Source organism: Punica granatum, chromosome 6 (genome assembly GCF_007655135.1).
Source record: "Punica granatum isolate Tunisia-2019 chromosome 6, ASM765513v2, whole genome shotgun sequence".
Lineage (NCBI taxonomy): Eukaryota > Viridiplantae > Streptophyta > Magnoliopsida > Myrtales > Lythraceae > Punica > Punica granatum.
This window is the reverse complement of record NC_045132.1, coordinates 17,712,893-17,740,848: the sequence shown is the minus strand read 5'-3', so window position 1 is coordinate 17,740,848 and position 27,956 is coordinate 17,712,893. Positions and strand designations below refer to the sequence as shown.

Below are 27,956 nucleotides of genomic sequence, written 5' to 3'. Positions count from 1 at the left end.
AGCATGGCTTGATGAACGGAATGGTTTGAATGATCAGCATATATTCTTTTAGCTTTACTGTTAGTTAGCCAAGTAAATGCTTCTTTACAGCATCAGCATACGCATATGCACAAGTATGCTTCAGGTAATACTTTTTATTGGTGTTAATGGATCAACAAACATCTGGCATTGGCAAATCGATTGTATCAGTGTGTACGTCTTAGTGATTGTGCTGAATTTATTCGATATGTGCTGAATTTAGGTTGCGAAAATACTTGGTTCTGTACGTCGAATTTGGACATATTCTCTGTTGTTTGAACTGAAGATGTTGCCTTGCCTACATATTTATATGTCTGTTTTTGTTCCATTTTCCACAAGTGCACACAAACATTGTTGTTTGTCATATTTTATTGTACGTGGCTTTATAAGTTGTTGTTATAGTTGTTTCAAAGACATGGCCCCCAAGGGTGAAGGCGTACTTGAGTGGACTGAAGCGCTGGAGAACGCTTTCATTACCATCTTGCTCGAGAAGTTCATAAGGACGCATACAACATATTGGAAAGCCAGGGACTGGGAACCAATGAATAAGGAGCTGGAAGAGCAATTTCCGGGCACCATTCTCGACACCAACAAGTTGCGGCAGAAACTACGAAGACTGAGGATCCAATACACGCAGTTCACCGAGCTGATTGCGCACACTGGAGTCTGCTGGGATGAGACAACCAATACCGTAAAGACGAATGCTGATGTCTGGGACAAGTTTATTAAGGTATAGTAACGCTAACCTTTACTTCTGACACTTTTTTCAGTTTGTAATTTTCCACATAAAGTAGTTCATACTTTTATATTTGTTGCGTTTTTTTTTTTAACATGCAAAAGAACAGCAGCTTCAAGACTTTTCAGAACAAAGGTTGCAAGCATTACACATCATTAAAAGAGTTGTTCAGGTCTAAAACAGCAACAAGTGCATTACGAATTTCATCCACCGACCCACCAAAGAGCCCAGAAACATATGCACGCATGGAAGAGGAGTTCCTAGCAGCAGCGTCAAGCCGTGGGAAAGAACCGATCAATCTTGAAGAGGGATCCAGCGATAGTGATGACCCCGTTCATGAGGTTACCGAACCAGTTGTTACTGGGTCCCGTCGTCGTATGCGCAAAAGGAGTTCGACCACCGGCTCGCGATTGCAGGAGTGCCTGGAGATGTTGAAGTGCAATTTCAGCAATATGGACAAGGACAGAAATTGTACCCCTCTTGAAACGAAGAAAAGCAAATCCGTGACGAGCCCCGACAAACCAACGAAGGGCAGCATCGAGGAGGCGATGGATGTGCTCAATAAAATGCGTCCATCCATGTCCATAAAAGAGTATCTCGTGGCTAGTGATCGACTTTCAAGGGAGGAGCACACACGGCGTATGTTCATGTGCCTTCTCGATGATACAAGGTTGCCATGGGTTTGTAGCCTGCTTGACCCTTGAACGGCCACGGTCCATCGTCTACTGCGATATATCTTTATAACTAAGAGTTTATTTGTTATGTCATTTACCAAACCTTTGTTTTATATTTGTTGCGTGTGCTATTACTTTGCTTGAACTATGTGTTTGTTTTATGTGACTCTTGTGACATGCAATTACGATGTTTGTGCATTGCACTTGCATTTGTTTTACATTTGAATCATTCTTCCTTTGACCATATCATTTCAATTCTATGCTTTTGGTAATCTGTCATCTTGTTTGTCGATATAGTTCGCTAAGCTAAAGGGAGCACACAATGTCAAGACACGGGAATTCACGACGAAATGATAACCAATCAAGAGATGCCCAACTTATGGGGATTTATCTGGCGCTGGAGATTGCAGCGGCCGAAGAAGATGTCCCGCGCAACATTCCTTGTCGAACCTCACGTCTACAAGGCAGATATTACATAGAGGAAGTTCTTGGAAATGACACAAGGTGTTACGAGAATTTCAGGATGAACCCTCACGTATTTCATAACCTGTGCGATACGTTAAGAGCAAACTGTGGAATCAGAAATAGCAGGAATGGTATGACCGTCGAGGAGATGGTCGGCATGTTCTTAATGGTAGTTGCACATAGTACTCGCTTGGCCGTGGTTGCCAAACGATTTCAGCATTCTAAGAAGACGGTGTCACGAGTCATCAAGGTAATAGCTCATGGAATTCATTCGTTGTCACCAACGTATATAGACGAGGAACGTTGATGTGCAGCCGGAAATTCAGAGTTGCCAAAAATGGTACCAATTCTTTCAGGTATGTGTCGTACATGTGAGAAATTAAAATATCACTAATTTTTTTTGCTTTATAATGTAATTCGTATTCTTTTCATTATTATTGTAGAATTGCATTGGAGCAATCGATGGGACCTATGTGTCTGCTTGTGTTCCATCATCGGTGAGAGGCGCGTACCGCGATCGGAATAACGAAATTACGCAAAATGTACTCACCGCTTGTTCGCATGACATGATGTTCCCTTATGTCGTCACTGGATGGGAGGGTTCTGCTCATGACTCTCGAATTATGTCCGATGCCGCTACATTGGAATTATTTCCTGCACTATATGGCGGTAAGTTCTTCATGCTCATATCGTATGTTCCCTTGTCAATCGCGTATGTATTTTCATAAATACATTCCACTACTGTTATATCTTAGATCTACATTTGTGCTTGCAGAACAATATTATGTAGTTGATGCGGGATTCCCTAATATTCCCGGTTATCTGGCTCCTTACAAAGGCCAAAGGTATCACCGCAATGATTATAATGACGACACCCCACCAACGACAGAAAAATAGTTATTCAATCAGCGTCACGCATCCGTTCGTAATGTTATCGAACGGTGTTTTGGGGTGCTGAAGAACAGATTTGCAATACTGCGGACAATGTCAAATTACGGCCCGATTCGCCAAGGAAATTACTCTTGCATGCTTCGTGTTGCACAATTTCATTCGGCTTAATAATTATCACGATAGATTATTCGAAGAGTATGGAAATGCATGGGAATATTACGATGAATTCCGAAATCCTCCGCATCTAATTGGGGATCGGGTTGATGTAGACATGAGAAGCAGGGAAATGAATGCATTACGTAATCGTATTGCAAATGCAATATGGAATGCGGAAACAATAGGAAACCGGTAATATTTGAATGAATGGAAGGTATAGATAATTAATTATAATGGGATTGTATATTTAATAATATATGGGGTCCCACCATTTTGACTTTTGAAATGTGCGTTTTGTTGTGTAGTGTTTAAGTTAAAGTTAAAGTTAAAAAAGGCCCCGTTTGATTTGTAAGTTTGATTTTAGAATCATGATTTTGATTTTAACTCAACACACTACACAACAAGAATACATGTTTCCCAAGTCAAATTTATAGTCTCATCTTATTTGTCCTTTTCCACAATCAAAATCAAAATCAAAATCAAATTTACTTTAACTCTAAAATCAAACGTACCATTAAACCACGACTCTGAAAACAAACGGGCTATTAGATTTGTAATTCGAAGTGCAACTATTCGTACCCGTACCCTTTATTAATTGTTTAGAATTTATGTTTTATTATATTAAACTCATGGATCCAAAAACGGAGCCAAATTTTGTCTCATGCCCCTTGAAATTTTTTAAGATTCAACTTTGCCTAAAAAAATTTCTTATAATTTCTAGTAAAAGTTATATTTAACTTGCTCTCAGCTACTTAATTGAGTTGTCCATTGACTAGGAAAGATTTTTTAATTTAACTTGGAGTTTTGGAAATTTCACGCACTAATGTAAAATTATTAACGTTTGTAATTGGGTATCTCATCCAAAATGTATTGGCAATTGAAAACTTAAAGTACAATAAATGCAATTTCTGTAATCTAAATATATAACTTTTTGTTACGTGTGAAGATATAGAAATAAAATACATGTAATATTAAGAGTACATTATAAGGAAAAATAGAAAAGGATCTTAATATACTTAATCACTTGTTTATAATGGTCATGTGTCAAACTATCAAATTTTTGAATTTTTTATTTTGATTTTTTTATATTAGTTTATAACATCATGTAAAGCTTACATATATATATATATATATATATATTTAATAATTTATTTACCTAAATATAAAAGTTTCATTTCAAGTCGCCACCACAGTTTAAATAGGCTTTTTTTATCATGAGTTTGAAAATATCTTAATTATTTTTTCGATTAAATGCAGGGTTACTTTAGCCTATTGACAATTTTCACTTGGGTTGGTAGTGGTCGCGAGATGCCTTAAATAAATTTCGAATACCACTTACAATTAACGGAGTTCTCGATGCTGATTTTTAATCGTGGTGTTGGAAATATCCTAATCTTTTTTTCGTTTAAATGCAAGGTTACTCCAACTTATTGACAATCATCGCTTGGGTTGGTCGTGATCAAAAGATGTTTTAAATGAATTTTGAATACCACTTACAATTAATAGGGTTCTCAATGAGGATTTTTAAACTGATTTAACTAAGGATTTTTTCTACCGACTTTTATTTATTCTGCATTTTTGCCTTTTTATATTCATTCCATATACTATTAAGATCAATTTTGATCCTTTTTCCGCATTCACGTATGCTTTTCGAGGTAAGATAAACTTTGAAATTTTAAATTAAATTTCTACTTAGTAAAAATTACAATAATTATAATATTTTATATCTATGGATCTGTTGTATTATTATAATATGGTGCATCTTTTCAATTGTAAAATGCACCCCATATTTTTTATTTTACTTTTTATACTAAATAAAAGAATCCTCATAATATTTGAGTAAATCATAGTCTGATATTATATGTCCAAGTATGGGACCAAATAAATTATATTGCCTTACCAAGAAAAAATATATTGAAGTAATGATAAGCTATAATGGTAACATATAAAAAAATTAGGAGATACCTAAGGAAGAGAAATTAGCTAGAATTATATGCTAATACATATTATAAATAGATATGAATTAATATTATAATTTTATAAAATTAATTGTATCTCTAACGTATATATAATTATCTCCTAATTTTTATGTAGATATTATGTAATCTCAATCTTTAATATTTCACTCAACTTTTGCCTCTTTATAATTTTTTTATCATATCAGCTAATTAAGTTTCTCATTTTCCCCACATCTATATGTTTATTAAATTAAGACAATTTTGAATTTAGTATATTATACCAATTTTAAAATAAGAAGCGATATTAATTTGTTAACATTTTATGCTTTTAATATTACTAATATCATTTGTCGCACTTATATCATACGAAAATATTGTTAATTGAGAATTTTTTTGGAGACCCGTTGCATCGTGCGGGCTCCTACCCCAGTTGATTTTAAAAGGCAGAAACCAAACATAATTTTATAAGTTATGTTGTAGCTTTATATATAGATTGCCCCATTGACGAAAAGTTCTGACTCAATCCTTACATGGACCTTCCTTACAAATAGAAAACATTATGCTTTTGCTCTCAAGAAGCCTCAGTATATAACACTCTTTCTAAAGTCGCCTGCTCCAATCACCGAGAAGAGAAAATATTAAGTGAGACTAACACTCCAAGGTGATATGCGTGAATTTTAATCAAACGTTTGAGAAAAATACAAAAGAAATAGGTTTTGTGGACCAATTATTTGACACGCTCTAAATGGAGACTTGTATATCACAGCGTATGCCTTTATCACAATTCCGACCACCTGCAACTGCGAGTACAACGAATTGGTTAATATGCCTTCGATCTACCAGCACAGGTGGGTAGACTTAAATGAACGGATGAATACCGACGCGTTGGAAGAAGGGAAGGATCCTTCGTAAGATCAATAAATCAAAGTCAATATACCAACTTAAAGCCTCTCCTGGTCCACATCAATAATGGAACCCATAACCCAATGATACGTCTTAGGAAACTCATTTGTGTGGTCATGTTTTGTTTCTCCACTCCGAAGTCAGATTATCAATTAGGTAGGAACTAAGAAACGCAAGTTCTCCATCGAAAAGAGATGCAATTAAACACGAGACGCGAACACTCAAAATTTCAAGCGCGATTTGAGACTTTCGTACCGTAACGCTGCTGTTGGCAGAATTCGTAATCTGATGGAATACCTTCGTAATATTGTCGTGCAATAAATGATTTAAACTTACTGAAACTGCACCGTGCAATTAGGGCTTCAAGAAGAATATCTAATTCAGTATTGTTTTCACGCATATTCGAGATTATTAAAGACTATTATTAAGTGTTCCTGCTGACTCTTCAATTTAATTAATGACGATTCTCTGTCTTTTTCCCCCCCATGAGAATGCCTTAATCGAATGATAATCTTAATTACATAACGTTGACTCCTTAATTAATTAGTTTTTGATGGAGACTTCTAGAGAAATTAGTGGATGTTATGTTCAGATACACGGCTCTCCCCAGATCCGACAGTTTGCGGGGCAAGGAACTAAAACAAGTGGGCAGATTTTTTCTACGATGCAAGAGGAAAACATCCCGTCCCGTCATCATCGGGGTCCAATCCGTACAAAAGTTAGTATTACTAAATAAGTCGGATCACCCCGTGTTTTATCGTAAATACATCTGAATAAAGAAAATGATTAAAATAATGCAGTGACATAAAGCGTTACAACCTCTAGTAGATGGTTCGAAATTGATTCTAAAAGAACCCATTTCACCATGTAGACGCGGAAAAGGTTCGGGTAGGGAGAACTCTTAGATTCTCTCGTCCGGATTGAAGAAGTCATGAGTTCGATCCTCGCTAGTGAAACTTATGTGCCTCTTTATTTAATTTTATTTCATTTTTTTATTAGACCTACGTGACTCCATTAATACTAAAAAAAAAAGATCAAGAGATTCTGAATCTTATTCATTTCTATGTAATACAAGAACCTTTCTCTATTTATTTATTAAGCTCGTCGATCTTCCCCGAGAAAAAAAAATCCCAATCGTTTAATGAACTAAAAAATAATCTGCACATTTTTCTACCGGCCAGAAAAAAGGAAAGTACTTTTTCTTGAATATAATTAAACTAAAAAAAAGTAACATCTAGTTTTTTTTTATTAATTGAATTTCTGGAGACTCCGTCTCGGAGAATGGCTGACAAGAGGTTTCCCACCTGACCGCCAAGTGGTTATTTTATTTATCACACCCTCAAGGCCTCAACTAAATTACAGACATCTTTTCCACCAAAGGAATAATAAAATAAATAAGTAATAATTTTCTTATTCCAATGATGAAGACTCATGTTCGCATCATGATTGGAAACATATATTGCAACTAAAATCAAGAAGTATTGGATGGCATTCTCGCTAGTGAGTGTTTTTATATATATATATATATATATATATATATTTCTTATCAAACTTATCGCTCTTCCTTATACTGAAAATAAAAATAATAATAAAAATAATCATTGGCAACCATTGTATCTAGAAAGTCTGTACTTTATAATAATAATAATAATAATATTTCCTTTGCTATCTTTCCTCGTAAGAGAGGAAGAAAGACCAAGTCATAAAGGGCGGCAGGGGCGTACGCATATCAATAGGGACGAGGGACCCTTCATTTCGTTTCGTTTCCTTATAAATACAGACAATGTTTAGATCGACTTCCTCATAATTCTCCATACACATTCGACGCCTCAACCGAGTCCCTTATAATACTCCAGAGACATTCAACGTGTACATAGATCGATTCGCTCATAATTCTTCATTGGAGACCGAATCACGCACACACGCAGCAACAATGAAGGTAAGACGACAGGATGTATTCTCCACCGCAACAGTGCTGCATGAAGCTTCCCTTCAAATGTGAAACCTTTGAACGAAGCTGATCTTTTTGAGTTTGCCATTTTTGATGCAGAAAACGGTAGTGAAGGTCTGCGTGGACACCGAAAAGAGCAAGAGGGAGGTACTGAAAGCTGTTGCCAAACTCGAAGGTAAATACACATATATATACTCTCCTAACACGTCGATGCAGAGCGAGATTTCTGATTTTCTGCAAGAATTCCGATTGATGATCTCTGTCGCATAAATTTGCAGGCATTGATCAACTGTCCATTGACGGAGACAAGGGAACTGTGACAGTTATTGGAGATGTCGACCCAGTACTAGTCTATAAGCAACTCAAGAAGGTCAAGAAGAGTCCGAACATCGTCAGCGTAGGGCCCCCGAAGGCTGCTGAGAAGGAAAACACTCCGAATCCAAGTCCTTCCGTATATTATCCCCCCTCATATCCGACCTACCTGCCTCCTTACTGCGAGCTAATCCCAATTGGGTCCACTTTTGACAGATGGTAGAGTTTGTTAATTTATCATCGCCCATGAACTTTGACGGCGGCCGGCGGTAACGAGAGTTATGGAATACAAAGAGATTCCCCTTCCGTAGTATGGCAATTTCGGCTGGAAACTTATGGGGGCCAGTCCTCTAGGAAGATCATAGGCGTCAACTCCATGGACCTGCAAGAGCAGGGATTTTTGTGTGTGTGTTATATTAGCTCATTGGTGCATGCATTGTAAGGCTCAACATATGGAAATAGAGCATGTTTACTTAGAATAAATCCTTTTCATAAATTCCTGTTTGTCCGTACCTTTTTTCCCATGTTATGTTGTACTGTAGCAATAGAACAGAGAGTTGAATACACTGCTAAATTCAGCCATGTCGATGCTACTTTGCTTTCCGGTGAACCCATGTTCCGAATACCTCAGCTTATATCTTTTGAAACCTTTTTGAACGATGAATCCTAGTTATGGAAATTCAGATTCCGAGCCAAAGGAACTTCCTCCAATAGTAAACATAAGCAATACTGTTGAAATTGCTACGATTTGGTCACAGTATGTTCTGTTCATAGAAAAACATAAATTCCTCAGCTGGTCCATGAATTTGAGTGCAATTCTCTCAACTGGGCAAGTAATTTGGAATTGTCGGGATCTTAAGTTGGTAGTCCGAGTGAGCAATCAAGTTGGAGTTCCCAAGTCAACAACAGTCTACGGGTCTCACTGATAGGCGAGACCCAGTCATAGACAAGGAAACCACAAGCAGAGTCTTCCCTCCAAGGACAATTGCAAATATGGCTAATAGAACAGTACTCCTGATTTCCTCCTGAAGGCCTGAATCGATCGACGCCTTAGGGATCAGGATGACATGAGAATATTATAACTGCGTGCATCTGACGTCTTTCTTGTGGGGCTTTCTTCAGTCAAAGGCTTATGGGAGCAGTATCAATCCCGACCTCGGAAACAACTATCAATCCCGGCAAATATAGTGATTTTCTATAATCCTTTCCATCCTAACAAGACGGTATCATCTTAAGAGTTGAACACCGGAGTCTGTTCCAGCACTTGGAGAGTACTGCAGCTTGAGTTAACACCTTTCCTAAATGGAATTTGGCAAATCTGGAACCAGCTCCTGGTGGGAAGATGAACCTTCGTTCCTTGTCCTCATAACTTCAGTTATTGCACAGGTCAGTTCATGGGGAAGTAATAAACAGCAAATCACAATTTTTTCACCAATAGTCCTTGCAAGAACAAACTCCACCTTCAAAGTGATGGAACCGAACTCGGTCCCTGACAACAAGTACTCGACCAAATGCCAGTGAGACAGACTTCATAAATGAATGGCAATCTCTGCAAATTCTCAGATTTTTCACGATTCTGAGACTCGTGCCTTCTGGAGTTCTTGCCAACCCAAAAGCAATAGCCAGCTTCTCGCTATGAGTGGTGCCAGATACTGCATAATCTTCAAAAAAGACAGTTTCAGAATTACCCTCCTTAGTTTCAAAGTTCATGTAACCAACTGAAGCAGCTCGATCAATTACTTCCTCTAATTTATAGTAGATTTCTCTACAATCAGGATGCGACAAATCATCTGCAACAAATCTGTGAACCTGATCGTTTATCTCAATCCAACTCCAACCTGGGCTAGTCCTTATATCTCGGCTTTTAATTAAACTCCTCATTCTGGCAACACCTCTCTCGTTTTTAGACTCGGCATAGATGGTAGCAAGCAAGATACAGTCCCCTGCATTACAAGTCCCGAGTTGGACCAGATTCTTCATTGCGATCTCCCCCATTTTTACGTTCTTATGGATCTTGCAGGAACTGAGTAGAGTCCTCCACAGGACTGGGTCATCACGAGAAGGAGAGCACCTGATAAATTCTAATGCTTTCTCAAGCTTCCCTGCACGCCCATACAAATCAACCATGCAACCATAATGTTTAATCCCGGGACTCAAACTGAAGCTAGAGGTCATCATGTGAAAATATTCTATTCCCTCATGGACTAAACCTTGGTGACTGCACCCACATAATAATCCGAGGAATGTAATCGAATCAGGCTGAATTCCAGCACTTAACATCTGTCTGAAGAACATTTCAGCTTCATCTCCGCGCCCATGAACTGCAAATGCAGAAATGATAGTATTCCACGTGAATACATCCTGTCTCGGCATCCCATTGAAGACACGGAGGGCCTCATCTAAGTTCCCACATTTGGCATACATGTCAATGAGAGCGTTTCCAACATAAACATTCTCCAGGAGTCCCTCCCGAGAGACGCAAACATGCAGTTCGACCCCGACGTTTAGCGCCCCCAAGTGGGCACAAGAAGAGAGAAGCCCCACGATCGTGAATCCATCGGGCTCCACGCTCTGATTCTTCATCTGATGGTACAGCTTCAACACCTCGTGGTGCAGCCCGGCTTGAGAGTAGCACGAGATCATGCAGTTCCACGAAACCAAGTCTCTCCCGGGCATTTCATCGAACACCTTCTCCGCAGCTTCGATGGACCCGTTGCCCGCAAACCTCCAATCAGGTTGGTGCAGACCACCACATGGGTCACGCATCCGCGCCGAACCACGGCCCCATGAACCTCCTCACATTTGCTGCGAGCCCGAATTCTCCCGCAGGCCTTGAGTGCGAACGAGAAAGTGAAGGCGTCGGGCAGAGAACCGGCCGAGGCTCGTGCTCTAACCATGTCGTTGTAGTAGAGAAGGGCGATCAAAGGGGATTCAGAATCGGGGCTCTGCGAGAAGCCTCTGATGATGGAGTTCCAGTGATGGGTCTGCGGGTCCGGGAGGCGGGAGAAGAGGAGCTGGGCGTACGGTAAGGAACCGGAGGCTGAGACAGCGCAGAAGCGGAGGAGCTCGCCGGAGACAGCGGGATGGGCGTGAAGGCCGGTGACGAGGACGTGCGCATGGATCCTCTGGAGCCAGCTGAGGCTGTTGCAGCCCTGCAGAGCTCGGAGGATGGTTTCGGCCGTTGACATCGACCTGCATCATGAAACACTGGTTGACCGTCTGTCATTGCAACAGTTTCATTAACAACAATGTATGTCCATAATGGGATAGAATGAGCAGGGGGCGAAGCCAGGATTTCTGTCGAGGGGCAAAAATATTATAATAAATATAATTTTAGGATAAAATTTTAAAATTTAAAGTTCAGGGGGCAAGGGGGACAAAAATATTACAATAAACATACTTCTGGAGTAAACTTTTAAAAAATTTAAAGTTCAGGGGGCAATTGCCCTCCTTATATGCTGGCTCCGCCCCTGCTTATGAGGCTTCTTAAAAGGAGCTTTTGCAGACGCCAATTGAAAATTGTCGCGGTGCAGTTTGTAGGGTGAATGTCGATAAGAATAAAAATTTTAAATATTTATTATTTAATAAGAATTTTTTTATTTTTTAGTATAACAAGGAACTTGTTAAATAGTAATAAATTTATATAACTCACTATTATAACATAATAAGATGACTTGCTAAAAGATAAGTTCTCATTGAATTATAAAAAACTTGATATTTTTTAAGTCATCTTTAAAATTAACCTTTTAAGGATTCTCCTTATGCTAGCAAAACTGGTCGATAATATATTCACGGTGATATTTATGGAATTGCATTTCCCATTCTTTTTTTGGTAAACTATCATTTTGGTCCTCAATTTTGGACCGGCAATCAAGTTAGTCGCTCAAAAATTTTTACCATCAAAATTATCCCTCAATTTTCATTCCGTTTATCAAAACTGTCCGACGTCATATTGCCGTAACAAAAAAGCTGAGGTGGTGATGACACCGTTATTTTGGAAATTATGTTGGTTTGGGATTAATTTTCCTTTTTATATGTTACTAGGGTGTGAGCACGGCGCTATGCACATGGTGTTGTTATATCAAATCTTACCTCGAATTTTTTAAATTAACCCAACCTTCGACCGTTTAAAAGTACATCTGACAAGCCCTTTCATTATTAGCCTCCCATTAAAAAGTGGACGGAAATTATCTGATCCCACTGCCCCATTTGTTTTTCCTCTCTTCCAACGATATGAAAAGCCACCTACTTCTAATTATTTTCCGTTATTCTTATCTAGGAAAATTCTTGGATCCAACGGCTAAATATTCAGTTGTTACACCTCGTATGAAATGTATTCATACTTGGACAATAACGTTCCGTACAAGAAGAATAACATTTCACACAAAACTATCAGTCGACTGCATGTACTAATTAGTCAATTGATATTTTGTACGAAATTTTTTTGTACTTGAATAATAATGTTTGGTGTACTAGGGGGAATAACATTTTATACAAAACTATCAGTCCACTACATGTAGTAACCTGTCAACTGATGTTTTGTATAAATGTTTTCGTACTTGGAGAATAACTTTTCGTGCAGGGACGGATACCCGGCTGAATATTCAGCCGCTGAACCCGAGAATTGCCCCTCTTATGTCATATATTAACTTATGATCTTTTTTAATCATATCAATGGTTATATTGTTATCTTGCCAATGCAAAGTATCAAAAATTTGAAAAGCATGCGATACCGCGCGTAACGCGACGCAAGCTCTACTGCACTGGGCATGGAGAGTACAGCCTACACTCCATATATGTACTACTCTACAGTGTAAACTGGGCACAGAGAGTAGAGGAAATAGGTCCACAACAAAAATTTGGGCGAACCTCAAACAAGTTCGTAGACTCATTCCTTCTCGCTTTCCCTTCCCGGTTTTGCCCATACTACATATACGTTAACTTACTAGTAGAGCTACGCTGCACTGCACGTATCAGTATAAACTCAATAATCCTATGTTCAAAATTGTCAAAACTTATTATCTTCTTTAATATTTTCTTTAATTGAATGGCTATGGTTTAATAGGAAAATCATGTGAAGGACTTGGTTGGAAATAGAAAGTTAGATCAAAACTTTTCTTCTTCTTCTTCTTCTTCTTCTTCAATAGTATAGACTAGACATGTATCTCCGCTACGAGCGGTATTTATAAATTTCTCTTTTATTAATAATACGTTCCTAACAAAGTATAATTATTTATTATAAATATTGGATAGAGTTTCTCGTAAAAATTTATAAGAATCTTGCCTTTTAAAAATTTTGAATTAAAAAAAAGGATAATGAGTTCAATTTAGGTAGGAGAGAGGAGAGGGCGATGGAACCGTGAGGAAGAGAGAGAAGTGGGGAGATTTATACAAACTAGTGTTGTTGCCCGTGCATTGTATTTTTATATATTAGTTAAATTTTTGTAAGAAATATTTTTAGGATTTACTGTGAGATATATTTCAGAAATGCAGTGTAATGATGACTTGAATATTTTTAGTTTATATTTTAAAAAATTATATCGACAAATGTATTATTGATGATGGAGTTCTGAAATTAGGAAGTTGTGCGACTATTTGTATTTCTCTATGTTTACTTTAAACCTTTTGTATTCCGACAATTTGTATATATGATGGGTACATTTTATATTTTTATTTTATTATATTTCTAATTAATTATTCTACCATGGTTTTCTAATTAGTTTACTGTGGAGAAAGGTTGAGTGTTCTCGGGAGAAATAAATAAGAGACAGCAATTATGCTACATTAATTTTAGTTTACATAGTATATGTTAATTAATGGAATGGAATATTTGTAAATTTTTTATGTATTCTTATCAATGGTACAGATTCAAAGTGCCTATTCATGGCGAGAAATTGTCTATAAAAGTCTTCTATTGCACAAATTAAAACTTCCATTTTAGAGTCAGAATTTAATATATAGAACTAAGTCAAACCCTTAATTTACTATGGGTAGCAATATTACACACACGCTCATATGATTACAATATTCCTCAATTGGGCCTAAAATTATGGGCTCTGACTGTGAGTCCAGGTTTTTTTTTTTTTTTGATAAACTAATCAATTTCTTTTCACATAAAAAAGACACATAAAGAATCCAAAAAATTGATTATTTTAACAGATTGAGAAATTAGTTTAAAAATATATTTTACGACTTATTCAACCACGTAGTATTGGCAAAAAAACACGTGCAATAAAGCATCTAATATAAATAGAATATATTGAAATTTTAATATCAATAATAAGTCTATCACATAATTATAAAGTAAAATAATTGTTTTACTCCATGTATACTAAGAAAGTAAAGACTTAACGAAACAAAAATCTGCTCATACTAAAAATTTATTAAAAAAAACATGGTATTTGTATATTTTAGTATTTCCTTTCTAAGATGTTTTATATTGAACTTATTTTTGTGCAAATTATGTTCAGAATTTTTATATATCGGCGCTTTGTTATCGTTGTATTTTCATGAATGGGAACATTTATGCGGAGTTTACGGGGCCAAGTTGATTCGTTTCCTTTTACAATTAATAAAAATTCATCATTTGTTGTTTATGTATTTATATGTAGGTTATTATATTAAAAAAGGTGAGTGAAGAGACACTCGATTAGGAGTTAAGGACATAGTTTAAAATCTTACGTAGTAAACTCTCATCGAACGAGTGGTAGCTTCTCAAATAACGATGATACCTTGAGAATTCAGTTTTTAAAAAAAAAAAAAAAAAATGGCAACGTGAGAAGTTAGTTTGAGAGTACGTTATTATATATACTCCCATTGTTTTCAAAACCCTTAGCAATTGTTGTGGAAAAGATTCTGCTATAACAGATGATTTGGTTTGTGACCATTTCAGTAGCGCACGGTGCATGTGCTGTCGCACGCAAAATCAGAAGCAGAAGAAGAAGAAAATGTCGAAAAGTATCGCCATCCGCACTGGAACGGAGTTCATTGAATGTAATAGTTACTTCACACGGTCTGTCGTCTCAGAACACAAGTCATATACACGCAAGCCTTTGCAAATAACGTAGGGAACTGTGACATCCGAGTTGTTTGGTTCTTTTACAGCACAATAAAATGTATACTCATCTCATTTGATGTTTCCTAAGCTCGAGAAAAGGAGGGTTAAAAACAGATGCCGGTGGGAGAAAAAAGAATGCAGCACTCGCTACACGGTGAGGAGGTTTCCCTTTCTCGACACCATTGAATTCATATATAGTCAGCAAGCTCTTCATGCTAAAGCCGGATCCTGTGACCACTGATTGGGGCTTCTGCACAGGGGGCATTCTGAGCTTCTGAACTGGTAAAAAAGAATCTGCTGATCATGTCATTTGATTAATTTACTGCGATCAAAGGAACTTCGACAGTCAGCACTAGCTCTTCGCCAACTTTGCCTGTATCAGTTTGTCCAAGATGGGCGGCTCTAGAGGGATTGGATCGAGGCAACGCTCCGAAGCAGCGACAATCACCTGTTCCATAAATAGTAGTTTAATACTATTAGTAAATATAACATACTTTGCAGCTTTATGGATTCGGGAATTTTTTTGCCATTCAACATAAACAACAAAGTTGACAGAACTTCTTTCAGGAAAAGCATGATTTATTACATCTATATATGAACCGTCATTTCAGGCCCACATTACTTGTTCACATATAACTGTACCAGTCATATTCTAGCAAATATAAAGGATCCAAACCCGCAGATTTATATACTTGTGACGAGAATCGGAACATAGAAAAGAATGAACAGATATTCTCTTGAATGATGGTGCCCAAAATCAGATTTTTAATTGTTCTTTTCGTTTTAAGTGCGACTCCGCTATTTCCATTACCTCGTCGAGCAAAAAGTCAACAGCAGCCTCGTCTTCGGCAATTTCTTTTAATGGCATCCTCAGGAATTGAATGTCTAGTTGAATTTGCTGGAACCCGCTCCGATTGAATGTTTGCAGCCGAACAAACTCTTGCAGACTTTTGAGGGACAATTTCACAATTGTTGATACCACTGATTCCTGAAAGACAAAAATTTCAGTACTGTCACTTCACAGAAAGATTGGTGGTTGCCTGTAAAACTTCCCAAGAATAGAGACAAGATGCACCTGCGTGTATTCGACCTTTGTGAAAATCTCGACTTTTTGTTTAAACAGTTTCGCTAGATGTGTTTCTAGAAGCTGGCTCCTGGCCCTATGGGTATTAGACCGACCCATCCTATCGTCTCTGAGAGGATTGCTGCGTGAGGATGTTGTGCTTCCATTGCTGTCTGAGCGATGGTGCTTTCGGATCCCTTGCGGTAAAATCTGCTTCACTTCAGACCGTGCTGCTTCCAACTACCAAAAGGTAATGACAAAATTTAATGGGGATAGGTAAGAATCTCATTCAGTGATATTATCCAGCTCCCGAGAAACCTAGTGAAACTCTGTTTCATCCAATCGATGACACTAAGGAGCAGAAGTCGCATTTACCTCTTGAAGTAAAAGATCCACAAACATATGCACATCCCTTGGCTCCTTGTGCTGTTAAAAGAGAGAACACATAAGCAAAATTGCATAGCAATGTCAAAAGATTTTGCAAGTCCTCCGACTGATCCAGTTAGATATATCTCGCACTGACCTTGACCCAATTGGGGGTTGTGAACCTCTTCCTCAGGATCACTGAGATCCGTTGTGTTCTTATTTTGATGTACTGTAAAAAAGAAAGGTATAAAGGATTCTTGAATATGAGATCCATTCAGGGAATGGACGAAGTCTTATACCCCAGAAAAGTAGAAAGAAAATTGCGTGAATTCCTAAAGAACATGTTTGAGGATATGAGTCAGCAAAAGCAGTGGGATTCATGAAGATTGACATTGGGTATCATTGGCAATCTGATAATAATTGGTGTCTCATGATACCACAATCTATTCCAATCAGCAAAGAAACCTTTCTTAGAAAGATAGAAAAAGGTTGAATATGTTCGGTAAACGTACTATAGAATGACCTAAATTTATTCCCATAAAAGCTCTGAGAATAACAACGTTTTCAACCAAAGACCAGAATTGTGCCGAGCAGGTGGAGGTCAACCGGTCCTACTGGTGAGATTGTCAATCCTATTTCAGCTCGCAACATGAGTTTTCTAATCTTGAAACAAGATAGTAATCATCATACTCCACTTCCTAGGCTCTCTCCTTATCTTTGTTTCTACCCATTTCGTTCATACCCTCTCTTTCCTCTTGTACTTTCTGGATAATTCTCCCCTCTCCAATAAATCAGTTTTGACTCTTCTAAAGTTCTAATCTCTGCCCGAACAAAAAACCACTACTACTCTTTCAAATCGATATTCTAAGAAAAATAGTTCGACCAAAAGAAAAGTACGAAATAGAAAATCCAGTTCCCCCTTGATGCTCCTGGTTCTGCCAGTTTCACTATGTTCTTCCGATTTTAAACCTAACCCACTTCCATAGATGTTCTGGACCTGGAATAGCTATACTGAAATTTTCCAATTTTAAACCTAATCCAATTCTATAGATTCTGTCAACGTGAAAGCCTTCCAGTTACCGGCACAACTGGTTCAACCGGTTGGTTTCGTCAAAAAACTTATTACAAGGTCCAACCAGCACATTCAAGGATTAGTACAATAATCTGTTAAATAAGAGTATATGGGTGTTTGATTATGGACACATACGAGGTTCACAAACTTTTCGCCAGCTGATCGAAATCTTCGGCAGATTTCTCCTGGAACAAATGCAGGTCCATACTCATATCCTCGGGCACCGCCCCCAGAAAAAGAGGAAGCAATTTCCTGAAACATAGAAAACGAAGTAAAACCAAATGTGCCAGGCTGCATGATGAGAGTAATACAATTGAAAGAATGCAGGTGGATCACATATGAGAAACATAGGATTCATCAAAGGGTCCTTGCCTCTGTGATTGTTGGAATAGCACTCTGTTCAATGAAGACGGAAATTTGAGACAGCACCAGGACAAGACCCGTGAGAGCTTTATCTGTTTGTGCTCCCTCCTTCAGACCTTGGTCAAGAGAACTCTTTTTCTCGGAAAGCAAAACAAAGTGATCATCTAGGGTTCTAAAAAAAACTTGAAACCCTTCTAGGACCCAATCAATGATTGAATCTCTCAGTTTAATTACAAGCTCTAACTTATCATCCAGAAGCTGCCGGAAATCCTACAATAAAAGAAATTTCAAAAATTAATTAAATGTACATAGAAGATAATCGAGTACAAAACAAAGTCGAGATATTTGATGGTGACATAGAAACCAAATGCCCAAAAGGTAAATATGCTGCAGAAACCATACTGGCATTTCAAGCCCTTGATAGATCGACAGTTCACCCATAAACAGCTCAGTCATCCCATCAAAAAGCAGCATCATTAAGGAGAGAAAGAACGAGCAAAAGAGATTGACCACCCAAAATGTCCATTCATATGTGCCATTCTCTCTAAATTCCATAGCACGGATGCGCATGCAAGAATCATCACCTTTACCAAACATATATGAAAATAAAAACAGCATTTTCTTCCAGCACAGGCATGCAATACTGCCATGGCATCTCATTTTACCAGTAATACATCCATGCTGCCTTGAAGAACAGTCTTCTTTCCAGCCTCCAAAGCATCCTGCAAGGAATAGTCTCCCACTCTTTCCTTTGGGCCAACAAGGGAGTCTGCCAGTTTAACAGTTCAATGAAGTTAGTTTCAAGATTACCCACCACGTTCATAAAAAAGAACTGAATAGACATGTTCAATTTGTACTTCCTTTTGTTTAAGCTTATAACTTGCTTGAAATGCTTGGTCATACACTAAAATCATATCGTAATACGGTTGATAAATTAAGTGATCATAGATAAATTTTATATGCTAATTAATAGATAGATTTTAATAATGTCCTGCTCTCCTTTTTCGATGGACATCCAGCCAACAGAGCATCTAAAAGCTCCAACATGAGCAGCCTGAGACCCCAGAAAACCCCATTTAATTATATCTTTTTGTCCCTTTCGATGGACATCCAGCCATCCAAAAGCTTCACTCTCAAAATTTTCAGTCTAAAGCTGTATTAACATTAATAAGACATAATAACTGAGAAAATAACCTGCAATATCCTGTTGAAAGTGAGTTAATTTGCTGGAAATATACTTCTTCACAACAAGCCGAGCAGCCTAAGACCATAACAAGCTAATGTTATTGCAGAATCCACTATCCAACCAAATATTACAGCACTATATGTCAATTTGACAAAGAATATGGAATGAGAGCTGATTAAATTCAAAGATGAAAACCTCCAGTGAAAAATCTGGGAGACCAGCCTCTTCTAGCACATTGTCCAACAGAAGAACGTCTGTCCAGATAATTTCTGCTCACAAACCAGCATTAAAAGCATTCCAACCACATCAGTTAACATGTTAAGCAAAAACAGATAGTATACCATTGATATTAAATTCTAAGCAAGAAATAGATTGACCTAGACAGTTATCCGTGCTTGCATGTTATATCGTAACTATAAAAGAAAGTAATTGTTATTACAGTGTACGCTATTTTTATTAATTAAGCACTTTATAATCGTAACTACAAAAGAAAGTAATTGTTATTATTTTTTAAGCTATTTTTATTAATTAAGCACGTTATAATCGTAACTACAAAAGAAAGTAATTGTTATTATTTTTTAAGCTATTTTTATTAATTAAGTCCACTATATATATAAACATAGAATAGATCTTTCCCAAATCAGTTTGAGCAAAGAATGGCAATTCCTCAAAGAGAAACTTCCTGATGAAGGTTTCCTCAAAACCCGGTTTGAAACCCCTTTCTGCCCATGCATGGAGTTTCACTAGCTACTGACAGAGGAGAATCACAGAATCACAATATCCAAGCTAAAAAAAAAAGATGATGAATCTGAAAAAGTTGACAAGTCTATAAATACTCCCAATTCAAAGGGAATGGAGTATTGTCTTATATATGGGATTGATGACTATGTGCTGTGTAGGATAAATATTGTCTTATACTTCGAAGAGAATAATACTTTAATTTATAGATTTAAAAATATTCCACACACACACACACACATACACTATATTTTGTGCTGGCGCTACGCATGGTTCTATATAATTTTTGGATTATTGAGTCTTACTCATTTACCTATTATTTTATTAATTGTTAATTTCATCATATCAATATGTCATTCACCCAGAACATAGTAATAAAATTAGTCTTCTAATTGTATTGAAAAATTATGAATCAAAATGTATTGAAAGGAAATCAGATGTAGAAAAAGAAAATTAAATTGTTTAAGTGAGAGAAGTAACCAGCCCATGAGAGAAAGCGAGAGAGCGAGAGAAAAGTCTTGAGAGGAAAACCAGAAAAATTCGCAAAAAATTAAAAAATCCAAGTTAAAAATCAAGAATACATAACAGCATGAGAGAAGAAAATGAACCTACATATCCATACATTTTATGCAAATGGAGGTGATGATCCTATTCTCTGTTTATGGTGTTGTATAGATTATATAGCTGGGTTCTCAAGGTTTTTTTCTTGTTCTCTGCATCTTGAGTCCTGACATGGAATTTTCGGAGCTTCTGGGATTTTTACCAATTCTTCTTGTACTTTTCCCATTGTAAAATCTACAAATGTATGTAGCAGTAGCAACTTCCCTTTCAATGTAAGATATGATTATATAAATACAGTATTAGATCAAAATTGATTCTTCCATTATTAAGTTATCTAATATGAAATTCAAGATATATTTACGCACTGTTGTTAAAGAGAAGAATATAACTGTACAACACATCGGGGACTCACGTTCACTTGTATTCCGTTCAACATATCTCTTTTTCCTATTTTTCTGACTTTGGGTATATAAAATTTACATCTTTCTATATCTTTTAAATAATTTGGAAACAAATCCTATATATAAAAGCTCTTCCTAATTGCCTAAAAGTTCCACATGAATGTGGAAGACGAATTTCTGATGGGGATTATGAACATATGAAATGGAAAACTACATACATTTTATTCTTTTCTTCAATAGCTTATTGACATGCATATGTTCTTTGTGAGTTTCATCTCTGTTTCAATTCATCTATATTATAACAAATAACATATGGTCTAAATCACCTGTGAAGTCTAAGGATGGCAGTTTATCTTTTATACTTCAAACAACAGGTTACTCAATAAATTATCAAAGTTTAATTACTCATATTTTCAACATCTACATTGAGATCAAAACCATATGTAAACAAATGTGCCAGAAAAACCAAAATTAGCTCACAATATAATAACAATCCGTTTCCTTTATTAAGTCACCCAAATGCATAAAGCGTGGGCACCCCTCTAGTTAACTTTACAACTAAAAAGAGCATGCAATATACAATATATGTACAAATATTCAAGATTTATGCAGGTTAACCTCTGAAAAATTGAGGATCTAACTACTTACTCAGGAAATTAAGCAACTCCGCTGAAGAGATATGTTTCTGCATGTATTGCTCCGTTACTTCAAAGTGCCTAGGCAAGAAAAAGTTCCACATAATTGACAAAGAAACTCCATACCTAGTAAAAAAATAAACAGTCTCTGAAGTTGATGAAAGACTGGTTCGAGGACAATTATCTCCTACCTAGTAATCAAATCTCGGGATAGTGAAATCAGTTGCTTGTCGGAATCAGGAAATATCACTCGATAAGCACGGACAGCCTCTGCGAACTCCCCAACAGAAGCCTGACAGATAACCCAAGACGAACATTTGACCAACTAATCATCATAACATGAGAAAAGACACGAGTATGTCCAATCGTATCAGGGATACATTAGAATTAAATTTATAATACTGTCACTATTCCCACATAACAAATTAGCAAGAAATTTCTTCTACAGCTTTTTCTCAAATTTCGCTTGTGAAAAAACACTAAAATGGTTGGAAGGTGTGGTACAATTATGCACTGGAGTGAAAGTGATATGTGTTTCTGATATTGTTTACATGTATGCTCTGAAGTGAAAGTGATTATGTGTTTTCAATATTGTCAAAATGACACGCTCTATATTCATTCTCTTTCTTCGTTTGTGCATTTTAAACACTCTTGCTACCTTAAGCAGTCACATTGTGCAGAAACTATAATACTAATCAGTTTACTTAATAGGATATGGATGTATTCTCTGGGTACATGATACTGACGAGCGCAGATACAGCTTTAATCCGAGTATGTTCCTTTAAAACATTTTAAAGTTTGCAGACAGATCCAAGTTCATATTCCGTTACCTCTAGGAACATGTAGCAAAACTGCTTTTATCAGATGTGCCAATACGAGGGTGTATTACAAAGAAAGGCAAACCTGCAAATCTTCTTAAATGTTTGCTACATTAAGAATGAACCATAAAAAAGCAGCAGTTATCCCCTTTTTACCTCATGATTGCCTATGGAACTTCCACCTCCAGAATGACTAGTAGAATCTTCTCCAGCAGATTCTATCCCTTCAGTCTTAACTTCAAGGTCTGCTAAAGACTGTTCCAACTTTTCCAATAGCTTGGCCTTCAAACTGTCCACCTGCTTACAGTAAGCCCATCAGTTAGGTAATACTTTCTTTCTTTGTGATACAAGTGGTCAATCAATGATGGTTTTCAAGCTAACCGGATGAACAGGGCACAAAACACACACGCAGAAAGACAGAGACGGCCGTCAAATTTGCCATTGTTTTTAATTGATGAATTGCTCTTTTGTAATAAATAAGAGCAGCAATCTATACCCATACTGGAAAAGGGCACCAAATTTGCCAAGTGAAGGAAAAACAATTCTATTTATGAAACAGTGGTAGGACAATACAAAAGTATGAAGGATTATTTTGTCGAAAGGTACAAAAGCAAAACAGTGAAAAGACTAAGAATTGTAAACTTCTTCCACAAATTCTCAAGCAACTAAAGTAAGCTAATTAATCCAGCAATCTTGTCTGCATATGATAGCAATTCCTTTAATAGATAAACAAATTCAAAGAAGTAGCAGCAAAAAGCACAAACCGGAAAATCCAATTGCTTGAGAAGTACAGCAGCCTCAGCTCGAGATTGGATGGATTCAGAATCAGAAAATAGCTTACCCTGAAAACCATAGAGCAGTTAACAAGTTATTCACCAAAGATAATTTGTATCCAAATTTCAAACCTTAGGGATCTATATGAGAAGAGTGTAAAAATAGCTTAAGATTTGACTGTCCTATTCACGCCAAACCAAACCTAAGTTGATAGTGTACATATTGCTCAGACATGACTCTTTCAAGAAAAATGTACATCATCACATTGATGAGCAACCTCAAGACGTTAATTTTCAACAAAGAACAGGATTTGTTTCTCTTGCATCATCTGAGCGCCAAATCAATTTAAACGGATTTAAAAGTCTTATCTTGCGTCATCTGAATGCCAAATAAATTTAAACTGATTTAAAAATACAAAAGATGTACGAAAAATATGGCAAGGTGCACAAGTTACTCGAGAACACTGAAGTAGAACCATCAAGTTTGGGCATTGATTCTCAGCATGTAAACTGTCAGAGTGTGTACTGTGATATCCTTATTTTCCCTGAGAGACTATGTTCCGGTATGAAAACAAAAATATGGCAAACAAAAAACAAATATATGAACTACCATGCCCTCAACTATGAGTTGAAATTTATCAGCAAGGCAAGCAAACCATCATTGAAGGTTGTCCACAAGAATCAGATGCCTAGTCAATAAGGATTATGGTAGACAAAGGAACAATAAATCGTAAAAGTAAATTCACGAATAATATTTATAAAATCCCTCATCTTTAGGTTTGAGTATATTTAGTACCCAAGAAGCGAAAATTCTTTCTTACAAGAAAAGGTAAATACCTGCAAGTTTTTTATAATTGTTGCAATCGCTTCTTCAGACGCTCTTTTACAATCTTGGAACGACGAGTCCCCGTATGCCTGGAAACATGAAAAGAACACAACTACACTTGTAATTTAAGAGTTGAACATATCATGCAAGAAAATCCAAAAGATCACAGAACATAAGGGGTTTCCTTCCCTAGCAAAACAGCAATAGGAGGTCTTTATGGCAGCAACTAACCTTAAAAATTGGCATTGCTCCAGTATAGAACTTGACCGCATCTGCATAAGCTTCCGATTTGATACACTTTCCAAGTCTAGCTGGTAGATCAAAGATGAACTGCTCTATTCCACAAAAGATGAAATTTGTGTAACTAGTATATGGCCAAACACCATATTCTACAAGAATTATTGAACAACATTGAACCAAAATATCCATTATAAGTTCCAGAATTTTCGCCAAGAAATTTGCAAAGATGTCCGATGAGAAAATTATTGCAGTAACATCACAAATGTGGCTCTCTCGATATCCTAGTAGCTGAACCTAGTTTAGGCAGCATAAAAGAAAAATGGACATATACAATTTTAATGAGGTTGAAGAACAAAATGGTTCAGCCATCTAAAGAAACATAGATGCCCAAATGACTTACAAGAGGATCTCACCGTAACTATATCAACTAGCAACAGTACGTAGGAGCATTATCAGAGACCAGCCAATATGAACACATTATGCACAAGGTAAAAAGTTGAATTGTTGAATGAATACCTGAACTTTGCGGAGAAGGTTGCGTGTACGATGTAGTTTCTCTATGTGTTCTCTCTTTTCGAAGAGAGAGGTATTCACGCCATCACTTCTAGATTGAACAGACATTATCTGAGATTATTACTATAGTTTATGAGTTCGAATACGACAGTAACAGTACAAGTGAACACAGGCCCATGCCTGTCAGGTGGTATTTTTCAAGAGGGGTGCAGGGATCCGATCCATTTACCTTGTCCAAAAGCTGTTCCATATTTGATTCCATGCCGACAATATTACTCTTCATTCTGTTACGTGCACAAAGCAATTGCATTTCACCATATTTTCTATGTATGGAACCCAAAATCATGAAAACAACAAGAATGCGTAGCACAATAATTTTCTAAACACCGACAAATTGATCTAGCAAAGCCCGAAATTTCCCAAAGAACAGCAGTCAAATTTATCTGACACGGTAAGCATCGATACCTCCGGATTGTATCAGTGGCACTGATGAACTTGTTATAATTCTCGTAGACCAGCATCTGCAGGTCAGTGTCCAGATTTTTAATCTCAGCTGCCATTTCGACATGCCTCTTCAACAGCACTTCCAAATTGGACTTTTGGACCTGCATTCAGGGAAAACATCGACATTATCAAGAACATGCCCTGAACTTTCTGATCATTCCATCATGCCATCAATTTCTCAGTCGACCAACAAATTCTAGAGCTGCTCCAATTCACTCCGATTTCAGATCAAGTACTAAGACAAATTCACCAGTACAACCTACTCATTCAATTACCATTACTATTCCCTCGATCATCCTTAATTTAACCAATTCAGCAGCTGTGATGCAAGCTGAGAGAAACTTCTAAACAACAAACATCATTGCAACCGCGAACAGGATGGCTGGCGGAACGTACCAGGAGATCCATGTACTGATCCGCGTCAAAGGAGGCGGTGTTGATGGCGTCGAGGGAGCCGGGCTTAGACGAGGCGTTAGAGGACATGGAAGGGTCAGGAGAGTAGAAGCTCGACAGCAGATCTCTCATCCTCTTCGCCTTGTCGTCCAGCGGAACGTCTTCGGCTGCCATTCTGTCCTCCTCGCCGAGCTAAGTTCAGTCGATTGGATCTGAATCGGAGATTCGCCGGAGCTGCCACTGGGCGGTGAAATTCTTCAGGTGCCGGAGTGGTCCGGTCAGGAATTGCAAGGTACGGTCCTATGCCTGAAGAGGAGATCACTTCAGTTGACGACCCGTTTGCCTTTTTAACAACCGACGACGTCGTTTCGAGCAACTCTACCAGTCATTCATATAGTTATTGGCCCGCGCCATGCACAGTGCAGGAGGGATAATTGATTTTTCACTTTAGATTTGGGGTTAACAAGACGCGTGTCACGGTGCTCCATCGTGGGTCTCACCGGCCGTCCCCAGCCCCACCTTCCGACCACTACGAGTACCGATCCTAAAGGGCTCTTACACAACGGTGCCCACGGCGACCTCCTCCGACTTGGTCGCAGCCATCGCCTCAACCTCCTAGCTGCCTTCTACCAGTTATCGGTGGAGCTAATGGTAGTCTCCAGCTCAAGAGCTCAAGATATGAGACGAAGGTGGCGTTGGAGGGCTTCCCATAGGTCGCAGTGGCCCTCCTCCACATCTTCTCCGTTTATCGGCGTGGCATGTTCAAGGAAGCCTATTGCTCCCCTCTGGTGGACGCGCTTACTTGCTTTCTAATCAAACTCGTGAAGGCAACTTGAGGTGACCTATGTCTCCTCGGTTGGAAACGACAGAGGCAGTTGAGGCCACGCTGACTCTTGACCAGGTTGGGCTGCCTCCTGACCACATTTTGACTTGCCCGCGCACCTCATGACTGGCCCTGGCTCCGATCGTTTACTGAACATCGCCTCCAAACCTACAATCCTCCCTTAGACCAACGACAATAGTGGTACAGGTGGTGTCCTCCCTCTCCCAGCCTCTCTCTGTCCGACTAATCCTTTTTCCCCTAACGGCGATTTTCTAATCTACGGCTACCTACTTTCACCTAGCGACAACATCCTCGCCCATTTTAAAGGATTACACCATAGTCCAATCGATCCTACCAGCCTAAAAAAATCCACTTTTTGTGGCATTGGCCTTTTTATTGTTGTTTTTTTTCAAGTCTCTGCTCCCCAATACCAGTCATCGGTTTAACTCGATCAAAGAAGCATGTCGCTTTGATTTGACAGTCTAATTTTGCTTTAAGTTTGATTGTCGCTAGTTTGAATTGATTAAGGATACCAGGCTGCCTTGATTTAACTGTTCAGGGATTGGACTGATTAGGGTTTGGTCAATTAATTGGGTCTAGTAATTGTGATCTATGAAGAGTTCATGTGCCAAGTATGATTCAAGACTCTTCTTGGCTTTGTTCCTTTGTTTAATGACACTAGTGATCCTAAAAGTTTACCATTTTTTGACATTGGGTCCTAAAAGTTTAATTTTGGAAAATCAAGTCATAAAATATTTGTAAATGGGGGCAACAATGGTCCTTTCCATCACTGCCGTTCACAGAGACACCTATATGGAGACAACGTCTTTAATGTTGTCCAAGTGGCCGTTAAGTCGATGACGTGGCATGTGGCCTCCCCATCTGGACCCGAGTGGATGATCCAGCTAACATTTCAACCCCGCTTGAAACCCGAAACCAAGAAGCTAAAAAACTGAGGAAGAGAATGCACTGTTCTTCGAGAGGAAGGCACTAAAACGAGAGAAACAAGTAGATGAAGAGAGGAGAAAGTAGGAGAAACAAGTAGAGGAAGAGAGAAGAGGAGGTAGCAGGAGAAATAAGCATCCCTCATATCATGCAGAGTTGGGAAATACAAGATTTTCAAAAGTCTCCCGCTTTTAAGCACTCATTGGCAGCTAAATCAATAACACGTTCACAAAAAGAGAAACCCATCTTCTTCTTTCAACTGATAGCCAAAGACGATATCTTCAAGTCCCCGTGAAATCCCAAATTCGTTTTGTCACCAAATCTTGAACCCAAAAGAAAACGAAACAACCACGAGCCAACTCAAAGCTCCATGGAAGGAACTACAACCAGGAAAAACAGAAGTTCAGTTCGTCGAAGTCGACCGCTTCATAGGATGAATCCAATGCCTAAAAGAGACACGAACACGAAATTCCCAACTGGGTAATTGGCTCAATAGGAGCACAGCAACAGAGCTTCGTCACCTTTCAAAAGAGGAATCAGTGGCGAGGGCCAAAATCCCACCTTCCCGATTACTGCAAAAACCAATGACGAATCCAATGACTGATAGGATTCGGG

The 27,956-nt window shown here is 37.9% G+C and overlaps 4 protein-coding genes across 5 annotated transcripts; 2 read left to right on the top strand and 2 right to left on the bottom strand.

Annotated features, from left to right (window-relative positions):
• Positions 1-1,807: 1,807 nt before the first annotated feature.
• On the top strand, positions 1,808-3,136 carry LOC116212213. The gene is made up of 4 exons (XM_031546781.1): positions 1,808-2,143; positions 2,337-2,562; positions 2,669-2,738; positions 2,968-3,136. Exons 1-4 carry the CDS (start codon positions 1,808-1,810, stop codon positions 3,134-3,136), a joined length of 801 nt encoding a protein of 266 aa, XP_031402641.1.
• A 4,445-nt stretch (positions 3,137-7,581) lies between these two features.
• Positions 7,582-8,646, top strand: LOC116211419 (heavy metal-associated isoprenylated plant protein 2-like). 2 transcript variants are annotated; one of them, XM_031545790.1, is made up of 3 exons: positions 7,582-7,740; positions 7,852-7,927; positions 8,031-8,646. In XM_031545790.1, the coding sequence occupies exons 1-3, from the start codon at positions 7,735-7,737 to the stop codon at positions 8,285-8,287; spliced, it is 339 nt and encodes a 112-aa protein (XP_031401650.1). In that variant the 5' UTR covers positions 7,582-7,734; the 3' UTR covers positions 8,288-8,646. The 2 variants fall into 2 exon arrangements, with proteins under 2 accessions (XP_031401650.1, XP_031401651.1); XM_031545791.1 differs by lacking the exon at positions 7,582-7,740 and having other exon boundaries at positions 7,846-7,927.
• A 132-nt stretch (positions 8,647-8,778) lies between these two features.
• Positions 8,779-11,380, bottom strand: LOC116211418 (pentatricopeptide repeat-containing protein At3g56550-like). The gene is given in 2 exon segments (XM_031545789.1): positions 8,779-10,790; positions 10,793-11,380. Coding segments are annotated over 2 exon segments (1,758 nt in total). The 5' UTR covers positions 11,253-11,380; the 3' UTR covers positions 8,779-9,492.
• Positions 11,381-15,012: 3,632 nt separating this feature from the next.
• On the bottom strand, positions 15,013-26,628 carry LOC116211179 (vacuolar protein sorting-associated protein 51 homolog). Its single transcript, XM_031545427.1, has 20 exons — positions 25,577-26,628; positions 25,142-25,281; positions 24,906-24,960; positions 24,680-24,787; positions 24,155-24,253; positions 23,935-24,012; positions 23,089-23,166; positions 22,481-22,621; positions 21,698-21,798; positions 21,520-21,587; positions 19,367-19,440; positions 19,180-19,246; positions 18,651-18,754; positions 17,995-18,255; positions 17,758-17,874; positions 16,708-16,779; positions 16,560-16,610; positions 16,197-16,424; positions 15,933-16,109; positions 15,013-15,569 (listed from the first exon to the last, which is right to left on the bottom strand). Exons 1-20 carry the CDS (start codon positions 25,745-25,747, stop codon positions 15,474-15,476), a joined length of 2,286 nt encoding a protein of 761 aa, XP_031401287.1. The 5' UTR covers positions 25,748-26,628; the 3' UTR covers positions 15,013-15,473.
• Between the last annotated feature and the right edge of the window lie 1,328 nt (positions 26,629-27,956).

Coding starts and splice junctions, on each gene's coding strand:
- LOC116211179 (XM_031545427.1), bottom strand. CDS start 25,747: ATGGCAGCCGAAGACGTTCCGCTGGACGACAAGGCGAAGAGGATGAGA. Junction 16,425..16,559: donor TGGATCTTTTACTTCAAGAG/GTAAATGCGACT, acceptor ACCTTTTGGTAG/TTGGAAGCAGCACGGTCTGA. Junction 16,110..16,196: donor CAAAGGTCGAATACACGCAG/GTGCATCTTGTC, acceptor TTTGTCTTTCAG/GAATCAGTGGTATCAACAAT.
- LOC116211419 (XM_031545790.1), top strand. Junction 7,928..8,030: donor AGCTGTTGCCAAACTCGAAG/GTAAATACACAT, acceptor ATAAATTTGCAG/GCATTGATCAACTGTCCATT.
- LOC116212213 (XM_031546781.1), top strand. CDS start 1,808: ATGGGGATTTATCTGGCGCTGGAGATTGCAGCGGCCGAAGAAGATGTC. Junction 2,144..2,336: donor CGGTGTCACGAGTCATCAAG/GTAATAGCTCAT, acceptor TTATTATTGTAG/AATTGCATTGGAGCAATCGA. Junction 2,563..2,668: donor ATTTCCTGCACTATATGGCG/GTAAGTTCTTCA, acceptor TTGTGCTTGCAG/AACAATATTATGTAGTTGAT.